This window comes from Etheostoma cragini, chromosome 13 (genome assembly GCF_013103735.1).
Source record: "Etheostoma cragini isolate CJK2018 chromosome 13, CSU_Ecrag_1.0, whole genome shotgun sequence".
In the NCBI taxonomy this organism is placed as follows: domain Eukaryota; kingdom Metazoa; phylum Chordata; class Actinopteri; order Perciformes; family Percidae; genus Etheostoma; species Etheostoma cragini.
The window spans coordinates 16,123,729-16,134,369 of NC_048419.1; the positions used below are offsets into that span (position 1 = coordinate 16,123,729).

At 40.9% G+C, this 10,641-nt stretch overlaps 1 protein-coding gene across 1 annotated transcript; it reads left to right on the forward strand.

The window, feature by feature from the left end:
• The first annotated feature begins 223 nt into the window (after positions 1-223).
• LOC117955713 (prenylcysteine oxidase-like) lies at positions 224-9,011 on the forward strand. Its single transcript, XM_034890380.1, has 7 exons — positions 224-646; positions 2,234-2,440; positions 3,141-3,315; positions 4,295-4,506; positions 4,875-5,015; positions 5,896-6,307; positions 6,759-9,011. The coding sequence occupies exons 1-7, from the start codon at positions 538-540 to the stop codon at positions 7,006-7,008; spliced, it is 1,506 nt and encodes a 501-aa protein (XP_034746271.1). The 5' UTR covers positions 224-537; the 3' UTR covers positions 7,009-9,011.
• Positions 9,012-10,641: the final 1,630 nt, after the last annotated feature.

Here is a 10,641-nt window from a genome sequence, read left to right on the forward strand (position 1 = left end):
TAACTAAAAAAACGCTAAGGGTAACATGTTTGTTTCTTTGTTTATAGAGAACGATACATTTATGCTGTATAAATGTGGCTGCTTTCCATACTGCAACGCTTCAAACGGAGTTGGAGCCATAGACAGTTAAAGGTTTTATCAAGTGCGTAGACTCGCTGCCGCGGAGCTGCTCAGACGGCTCACGGCTGTGATTGGTTGAAACAAGCCAGGCTTTCAGAAGGTATTCCGGACGTGGATGTGAAAGACCGTTGGTTGGAGAATTGATCTGCATCTTCATGACAATAAAGCTATCTTTTGTGCAGTATTACGATCCAATTTAAAACGCAATCTTTTTTGTTTAGATAGTTATTTCTTATTTGTTTACAATTACAGAGTCAAACGAAATGTACCTTTCCTTGTTCGGAACATAATAACGCTACCCGTCTAGCTAAAGGAAAGAGAAAAGGAGGAACTAAAGTTGACCTAATGTGTTAACTGTCGCTGCACTGCTCCCGCTTACCTCTTCTCGGTTAACGTGATCTCAGCTCCGGAGCCGCTATGAGCTGCTCTATTCTCCCGCTGATCGTAGTCGTGCTGTCAGCCCGGTCGGCTATCGGAGACCCGGCCGGACCCGCTGATGGCGACGGAGCTCCGCCTTCTAAAATAGGCAAGAAAAGTGTTAAAACATCAGTCAGCTGTTTAATTTAGCTAAAGTTAGCACGCATTCAGATGCTTAAAAGCTAGTCTGACTTAGATATAATAAAGTAGCTAACTGTTAGTGTTCATCAACTCCTGTATTGTGTTTTAATGAATAGCGGACATGTAACGTTAATTGGAAATTTATTTAGCTAGCTAGGTTATTAGGTAATGCATGCACACATATGAGCCATTGAAGCTAGCTAGCTATATACCGATATGCAGGTAGCTAGCTAGCTACCTAGGTTAGCTAATATTTGTAAGCTAAGACTTTACATAGGGTCCAGTGATGCCTCATTTATTCAAAGGTTGCGTTCATGTAACGTTAATGAAGATAATAGCACATGGTAACGTGTTTTTAAAGGCAGTCGGCTAGAAAAGGATGGGCCCTATGAGTCTATGACACCCCCTTTCTTTCCTCTCATCTTTACACAACCCTTTTCATTCGACCGGTCCACATATTCACAGTTCAACACATACCTAAACGTAGATGGGGTTTCATGACAGTTAAAGTTTTTCACAGGCATTACATTAAATACTCTTGCACCATTTGTAAATGTACATATTGCAAGTTGCAACTTATAGTCAGGTCAAGTCCTAAAGTAACCAAAGGGCAGTACAACTTTAAAGATTAGGCTTAAAAATGTGTTTGAAAAAAACATGAATTGGAATGAATGTCAATCTTTATTATCTTTTCCAACCAACAGTTTTAAACCCAAACATAGAAGTGTACAGAAACAGAAAAAATAAAAACTCATATTTGGCATTTCTGTAGGTCAAATCACTTGAATGATCAATCAGTTATCAAAATAGTAGTACAAAGAATAATTTTCTTTTGGTTGATAAATCAACTAATTGTTTCAACATTAATTGGGACATAAGTAGTTAAATAAGTCCAGAGGCCAAACAAAGGCAGAATAAGATAGGTTAGCTATCGCTTGCATCAGTTAAGTTAGCTTGAAGGAGGAGACTCCCATGATTTTGTATTGAATCATAGTAAGGATGCTGTTAAAGGTAAACCCCGCAATGGAAATTTCCCATGGGAAGAAAAATAGAAGAACCAGCTGCTCTGCCTAATTCCCAACACAAATTGGCACTCCATTAAAGACACCAGTCTCATCTACACTTCTCTGTCCTGCTGTGGATATGATGACTGACCACTAAAAGCGGCAAAACAAGGAAACAATTATTACTTTTAAATTGCTCGATTGTGATTTGTTTTCTTCCTCTTCCATTTGAGGCACATACACATGCTACCATGTTTTGAAACACCCAGCTAGCTCAAAATAATACAAACAATTCAGTATGATTGATGGTAATTAGCTTTATAACACATTTCACTCCCAAGCCATGCTCTGTTTTCACGCTTCCTCTCTGTGTCTGCCTCCCTCTGATGAGCACCAGTTGTTCATGCCTGATAGAAATGTGTGAGAGTTTGCAGTTATTTTTATTTTGTTTTTTTAAATCCACAGGTCCTGAGATTATTCAATATTAGAATCTTATGCTTGAAGTTAGGTAGTTAGTTTTTTTTCCGTCTTCTGATCCCTCTGGGCTCCAGCGGTGGTCGGGGCGGGGATAGGAGGCAGTGCCACCGCCCATTTCTTGCGGCAGCACTTTGGCCCTGAGGTCCAGGTGGATGTGTTTGAGAAGGGGGAGGTCGGAGGCCGTCTCGCCACTGTAACCGTCAATCACAACGACTACGAGTCTGGAGGTTCTATCATTCACTCCCTCAACCTACACATGCAAGAGTTTGTCAAACAGCTAGGTTTGTTTACACACACACACACACACACACACACATATGCCAAACACAAAGGGCCGAGTGGACAATACATTTTTTATGTTATACTGCATAGCATTAATTTAGTCTCTGTGTGTCCTTTCTCTAGTTGTTTTTAACATATGCATAGTTGCATATTAATAATCAAAAGTTAGGTAAAACAAGCTGGGCTTCAAAAACAGCAACAGCTGTGACTTCCAGTGGAATCTACAAACATCTGTTCAGTGTTACCAGTTAACAAAATGTTTTTCCTTGTGGAATTGAGGTACGCATTCTCTAGAATATAGAGGTCCTGTTAAACAGTGATAAAGATAAGTATGTAGCTTGATGTTCGCGTTGTGCCTCCAGTAGATGTAAGCTGAGCAAGAAGAGGGGTCACCAGTCAAGCAAGGTAGAAGTTTTGAGTTTAATAAGCAGCGCCACATGTGTGGCTCTTTAACTGGAAGACAAATCTTTGCAATTATTGTGGTTCTGCATCCCGTATTCAGTGCCCTGCCAAAGTAACGACTGTTATTTTGATTTCAGAGACAAAAGTTAAATCCCAGTTTAAGAAATACAAAGTGGGAAATATTTGTATTTTAATGTAAACATGTTCCATTATTCCACGTCCTTAGAAATAAGATCCTCCCTGTGTGTATCTGTATCTGTGTGTGTCTTTTGTGTCATCCTGTGTCCGCATCTTAAGGTTTAAAGTATCGCCGCAGCGTGGCGGGAAAGACAGCGGTGTTTAACGGCCAGGACATGATTTTGGAGGAGACAGACTGGTACCTGCTGGACCTTTTCCGGCTGTGGTGGCGCTACGGCATCAGCTTCATACGCCTGCAGATGTGGGTGGAAGAAATTATGGAGAAATTCATGAGGTGAGCCAGAAATATGAAGGCCCTTTTTGCTTGACAGGAGGATGTAGCTGTGGTGCTGCTGGACCCTGATTTATGCTCCATTTCAAAGCATCATATCTTTTGTTGTAGATGCATCATGTCTCTGTAGACGCGTAGAGGTGCCCCACTTTGGTTTATACCTGCACCTCTTTAAAATGACATGGGATTGATCTGCCTGGTCTGCTTCATATATTCTCCCACCTGTTTTTTGGGGTCCAGGATAACATGAGCTGATATAATGATGCCAAACAAATTAGCTAAATTTAAACCTGCTTTTTGCCTCATTGTTTTCACTCTATCACAAAGTGAATCATAGACTGTAGGGACAGTTACTTCAGGGAAAGAAGGAATGCACAACACTGGCTCACAGTGTGGCAGTCAATGGATAAAGCCTACACTGAGCTATTTGTTATTTCCCAAACCTGCAGCTGTAATCACCGCAAATCCCAGACTCAGCGTGTTGCTTTGCAAGCATGACGTCTTAATAAATAGCGACAACCATCTGCCTATAATTTCTATTATCCATTCAAATATTACAGTGTAAAACATTAGAGTTGATGTCTTCGATTAGCCAGTGCGGTTTCAGATATCAGGTGATGCACAAGTGAATGTCAAATATGGCAAAGATATTGAATGTTTTGCTGGAATTGTTATTTGGACTCGGTTTCTGTGTAAAACATGACCAGGCTCAGTTTTGAACACTGTTCTCTGACCACCATTTCTCTCCTCTGGATGGGATTCTCCTGTATCACTTAGTCTTCTCTTTAAATCAACAACTTTGAACCTGCATATCCCTTGGTCTGTGTCTGTGATTTTTTTGTTGTTGCTCAGATGGCTGAGAAATGTGTGATAATCCAAAATTTCAGATATGAATAAGGAAATCTGTTTACTAATTCAGTTACTGACTATATTTGATAATTAGCCTTTTTTGTGTGTGTGTGTCGGTTTGTGTGTGAGGTAGAATCTACAAGTACCAGGCCCACGGCTACGCCTTCAGCTCAGTGGAGGAACTACTAGACTCTCTCGGTGGAAGTGGCTTCATCAACATGACCCAGAGGCCGCTCTGTAATTCGCTGCTGGAGCTCGGTGTGTCGCAGCGTTTCATCGACGAGGTCATTGAGCCCATCATGAGGGTCAACTACGGACAGAACGTCAGCATCCCCGCCTTTGTAGGTCAGATGAGTGTGAAAAAAAGAGCAGCAGAAGTAAAGGAGGGGGCGAAGGTGGGTGGGGCGGAAGTGGGGGATGAGTAGGAAAGAGACAGGGAAGAGGAAAGCTACGGGGCTGAAGTTAGGGCTGGTTATGAGCTGAAAATCTATGTCAGCATTGATGTAGGTCAGGAGAGAGAAAGGAAAAGAAAAGAGCTACAGGAGTCGAGGAAGCATGGAGCAGGGAGTCGAGAGAACATGAGAGGGAAGCAAGGTGAGAGGAAGTGGTGGCCTCTGGGAGCAAGAGAACAGGAAAATATGTGAGCAGCTGATAATTGGTTTATATCACTTGGCACAGTCTGTTGTGTGTGAGCGTGCGTTTATGTGTTACAGGCGCTGTTTCGTTAGCTGGGGCCCAGAACAACCTGTGGGCGGTGGAAGGAGGCAACAAGCTGGTGTGTTCTGGCCTGCTGAAGATGGCCAACGCCAACCTGCTGCAAGCACAAGTCAACTCCATCTCACCCGTCTACTCTGGTACTTTTTACCCTGATGTTGGCTGAAGGGGGTTGTGTCAAGCTGCTAATTCATTTTAATTCAGTTTTACAAGGATTTTTTGGTTTGTGAAGATAGTAATAAAGTCCACCGGAGTGGTTGTGAAGCAGGATATTAGACTTTTTTGCACGGAGGGAACCTAACAACTCTTAACCTGGGGCAAACTGAACTTGATCTCTTTCTTATGGGTGGGCCAAATTCTCTGGGCGGGCAAAGCAGAGAAAGGGGAGGTAACCTTATGAAGTCATAAGGAGCAAGATTCCAGATCGGCCTATCTGAACTTTCATTTTCTTAAAGGCAGAGCAGAATGTCCAGGGCTCGGTTTACACCTTTCGCCATTTCTAGCCACTGTGGGACCATAGGCAGGCTGGGGGACCTCATAGTAATGTTGAAAAACCTCAAAGTGAAATTTTCTTGCCATGTGACCTTTTAAAATGTGGCATAATTGGGGCCAACACAAGTATGGAAGTTAAGAAAGGCCATTATGACTGAATACCTCATTGTGAATTTTAACCACACCTATAAACTTACTGTAGACATTTAAACACTACGGAAGTGAAAGCACTGCGCTATTTATCTTTGAAAACCATTTACAGTATCTGAATTTATTTGGTTTACATCCCCTTCTTTGAAATTTCCTTTTTTGGAAATTTCAAAGAAAGAAACCTTGTCGTGTCAATGAAATGCATGTTTACCGTTGCAGTGGGTGGACATTAGCATGATGGCATCTGGAGACATGAGAAATGGGCTGGATTTTTCTAGATTATATCTGCCAGTAGATATTCGGGGACTGATGTAGCTAAATTTGTATCTGATTCATGTTGTACAATATTGACATTGATTGGGTTTATTTTCCTGACAGGGGACGAGCCCCAGTACCAGCTGAGCTTCACTACGGCATCAGAGACCAGATCAGAGCTGTATGACATTGTAGTGTTGGCGACGCCCCTCCAGGCCAGTGTCAGGTCTGGAGTCCAGTTCCAAGGTTTCACTCCTCCCTTTGACGAGCTCCCCGGCAACTATCACAGCACTGTGGCAACAATTGTCCACGGTTACCTCAACACTTCTTTCTTTGGTTTCCCGGACCCTCGCCTCTTCCCCTTTGCCAGTGTTTTGACAACTGAGACGCCTGATCTGTTTTTCAACAGCGTGGCAAGCGTTTGTCCCGTCAACATCTCGACAGGCTTTCGACGTAAGCAGCCACAAGAGGCCGGGGTCTATAAAGTGTTCTCGCAACAACCTCTGGAAAAGACTCATCTCAAAACACTGTTCAGGTAAGCCACTTCCTTTCTGGCAAAGTAATCCTGGCATTAACTAGGGCTGCAACTAACTGTTATTTTCAATATGGTGATTATCTTTTATTATTAATTAACTGATCCAGAAAAGAGTGAAAAATGCCATCATATTAATATTTAATAATTCCCCAAATTGACATATTTAAATTGCTTGTATTGTCTGACCAACTATCCCAGATATATTCAATTTACTATCATAAAACGTATTTGCATTTGAGAAGCTGGAACCAGAAAATGACTTAAACGATTAACTGATTATCAAAATTGTTGCTGATTTCTTTTCTGCCAGTCGCCTAATTAATTAATTAACTGACTATTTGTCTCAGCTCTAGTATCGACCAGCTAAAACAATTCCTTTAGATGCATTCTGCTCATTTATCATCGAAGCATATAACCAACGTTTATCCTTTACTGTGCCTCTTAATCTCAGGTCGTACTACTCAGTTCAGGTGACAGAGTGGCAGGCCTACCCTTGTTACGGCAGCAGCCAGGGACTGCCACCTGTGGAGCTCCACCCCAATCTCTACTACCTCAATGGCATTGAGTGGGCCGGCAGCGCCATGGAGATGAGCTCAGTGGCGGCCAAGAACATCGCCCTGCTGGCTTACCACCGCTGGAACAGACAGACGGACATGGTGGACCAGAAAGATCTTATGCACAGAATCAAGACTGAACTTTGACCTGGTTAACTGAAAGCCTTATCGCATCACTTACCTGATGTGCATGAAAATGCCTGTATTGGGGTACATTTTACAGTTGACTTGTGAAAAGTCTCCAGTGGCAAAGTGTATACAGAGGCAAGTAATATATTACTACATACATCTAGTTCACTGAATTAACGATACATATGTTGAACATAGTCTTACCTGCCTTATCTTAAATAAACTTAGACATACATTAGAAAAACAGTATCAAATTCATATCAAGTCCAAAACTAATTTTAATCTCCCCACTATTGACAGCTGTGGTACTGCCCAACTGTCCAAAGACCAGTTTGATTTTGGGCCAGAGACAATAAAAGCAGATATATGAAACATTTTTCAGTATTGGTTGAGGATTGATTGCTAATGCTAGTTAGTGGTTTCAACCGAAAATTCAGCTGCAGGCAGCTTTTCTTTGCCAAGAAATAATAAAACAGAGCAAACGTGGAAAACATCTAATACTATTAATCTTAGTTGGAAGGGAATGGACTGTTAGGAGACACTGTTTTATTGAGTTTCTTTAGTATGTATCAACGCCAGTTAATATGAGTACTAGTCTAAGGTTACTGATACTGCTCTGTGTAAAAAAAAAAAATGGTGTGTCCAAGTCAAGAAAACACTCTTGAAATCAAGATTGAGAGCATGAATGAGACTCTTCTAAATGGTTGCTTTTTGACGGCACTGACAGCTGTAAGATATTTGTCAGGTCACTGACACATAAACCAGCCTTCTGTCATATAATCAAAAACCACTGCAGCACTGCTAGGACTAATACTGTCTATACATTTAAAGACTGTCAATGAAGTTATTATGGGCCAGAACTGCACAAGGAGATCTTATTAATCTTAGAAAGATCTTTGTAAAAAATGAAATCATTATTCAGTGACTCATAGTAGTGGCCACTGGTGCTATGCTCTATTGCCCCTTTCATCCGACTGTTTCATTATCTCCCCTTCCTGCTGCTTTTGTTGCATTTTTTGAGGCACTGAGCCAACAGGCTTTTACACTGGACCGAATGAAAGCAGAGGACAGAGCTGCGGAACTGCTGGTGGATGACACCCGTACCCCTCCCCCTGCATCCTGATTTTTTTATAATAAGCACAATAATCTAGGAAAAAAACGCATACGAAGGTAGAGTTGGACATTCACTTACAGTAGTGGCAAGTGCAAAAACGATGGTGTGACATGTTAAGAAAACTGACTTTTGATTATCCTCATTACTTCTTTTATTCCTTTTTTTTAATTTATAACAGGGGATTTAGACTGAAGTGGATTTCTGTTCTCAGAAAAACTTAATTTAACTGTTGCCAACTAAAAACTTTGACTCCAAAGGGTTTTAGTTGAATGATGTCATATATGAGAAAACTTCAACCCTTTAATCTGAACTTTTTTAAAACACCACAATGAATATTGTTTATCTTTTTTTCTTTTCTTTTTTTTTTTTATTCAAAGTTTTCACTCAGCCTCAGCTTCTGTAGATATACAGTCGAATACTTGGTATCCTGTACAACAAAAACAATGCAAATGCACACAATGCATATTATTGTATGGAACCATCTTGTGGACTGACAAACAATCCCAAATCAAGATTCACTTACTTGGGAAGTGTTCAACGGCATCTCACTGAGGAAGATCCATCCACTAGTGAAGGTCGTCAGATGTGATTAAAAGTTAAGACAAAAATGAGGAAAGAGACTTTGAGAAAAGATTATTTCTTTACATGTAACCTTTGCTGCTTTACAAACTTTCTGCTACAGTACAGCATGTATCCACATTTTCCTTCTGCCCGATAAACAAAATAACGCAGCTGTTTATAATGAATGATGTTCACTATTCTGACTGTTGATAACATTAAATGAATGTAAGGTTTGCTGTAATTTTGTTTTGTTTTTTAAAAATAACTAAAAACTCTGGGCAGGAAATTGACTTGTTGAAAAACTTCCTTTGAGTGAGTACTGAACATAATCTGTTTTCTTGCTTGATTTCACTCTCTTGGTGTTAGGTCATTTGAAGTTGAATTTTTTTCCACTGGAATGGGAAGAAAAGGGAATGTGATATGTCACTAACAGGACATCTATTGTAGGTGGTTGCCTACGGTTGCCTTGCGTTTGAAGGATCCAGCTAAGATGGTTCAGGCATCTGGTAAGGATGCCCTCTGGGCGCCTACCTAAGGGAGGTGTTCCAGCTGGGAGGAGGCCTCAGGGAAGACCCTGGACTAGGTGGAGGGATTATATCTGGCCTGGGATCACCTAAGGATGCCCCATTCAGAGCAGAGTAATGTGGCCCGGGAAAGGGATGTTTGGGGTCCCCTTCTGGAGCTGCTGACCCCGGATAAGCGGATGAAGATGGATAGATGCATGGAAACAAATAACATATCAAGTTGTGTGTCCTGCATGAAAGTCACTAAAACTGAGTTTTAATAAAATCAATACTGTTGAATTGAAAAACAGATCTCATTTAAGTATAAGCTCACAAATTCCCCAGAACAAACACACTCCACATCTCATCCAAATCTGATTCTCTCCCATCTTTTGCCAACCTGGCAGAGCTCTCTGCAGGCTATTTGATGTGTGTGTGATCTGTATACTCACAGACTGTTTTAGATCAACGCAGTAGAAGCCTGTAAGCTGCTGCCGCCAGCTTTAACTGACCTGCAAAGATAAATAGATCCAATGGCAGTTTACAAAGATCCACTTTGTCAGCTGCAGAACGGAGGTTATAGGTTACTCTGAGAGTTCCCCATGCATCTTGTGATGTTATTTCGTACACTGGATCTGCTGTGGCTGTTTGGCCTAAATCAAGGCAGCTCTTAGACCCAGTACTGTATTCATGTTCCTGAGTAACACTGAAAACAAAAGTGTAGTGATGTCTCTTTCTCTGTGACCTTTCTTTCTCTAAAGGCTTAAACTTAGACCCAAACTATTTTGTTAAATATTCAATGTATTTTATTTATTTTTTTTATATATTATTATATGTTATATTGTTTGTCTTATGTTGTCACACATGGTAATTACTGGAGTCAGTTTTTCATTCAGTGAAAGTAGGGCATGGCTGCCAAGAACAGATGCTCATGGATAATTTTATTTACACTGAGCTCAAACAGTTTATGGGAATCAGGCAGTTTATTGCTTTTGTCTTTTAACAGTTTTCAACTGGTGGGACATAATGTTATATGTCATTGAGAAATGCAATGTAACCTTTGATGTTGACATATTTTGACAAAATTGTTAAAATAAGGAAAACCCTTGTTCTTTTTGTCATCTATTTGACGTAGTTACAGGATTTGGGTCATTGCTAGATTTAGTTTAGGTTTAAATTGTGTTTTTTGGTGGACTGTAGGTTTATTTTATGGTCAGGGAAACAGTTTTTTAGTTAGGATTATTATAGGCAATTATCTACAGTATGTTATTAGTTACACCTGTGTTTGACAAGTCCAAATGTCTGCTGTGAAAAAGGTCTGTTCAACTTTTCAGGCGACAATTTATCCTCTCATCATGTGTGTTATGGCTCGATGTCCCCCCCCCCCCCCCCCGATTGGGGCTGCCACACCCACAGCAAGGATCATTGGTTTAACAATTTCAACAGTACCGTGCTTCACAATCCCCCTTCCTC

Excerpts from the sequence above, each read along its gene's own strand:
- LOC117955713 (XM_034890380.1), top strand. The coding sequence starts at position 538 with ATGAGCTGCTCTATTCTCCCGCTGATCGTAGTCGTGCTGTCAGCCCGG. Across the intron at positions 2,441-3,140 it reads AGAGTTTGTCAAACAGCTAG|GTTTAAAGTATCGCCGCAGC; the intron begins GTTTGTTTACAC and ends CCGCATCTTAAG. Across the intron at positions 4,507-4,874 it reads CAGCATCCCCGCCTTTGTAG|GCGCTGTTTCGTTAGCTGGG; the intron begins GTCAGATGAGTG and ends TATGTGTTACAG.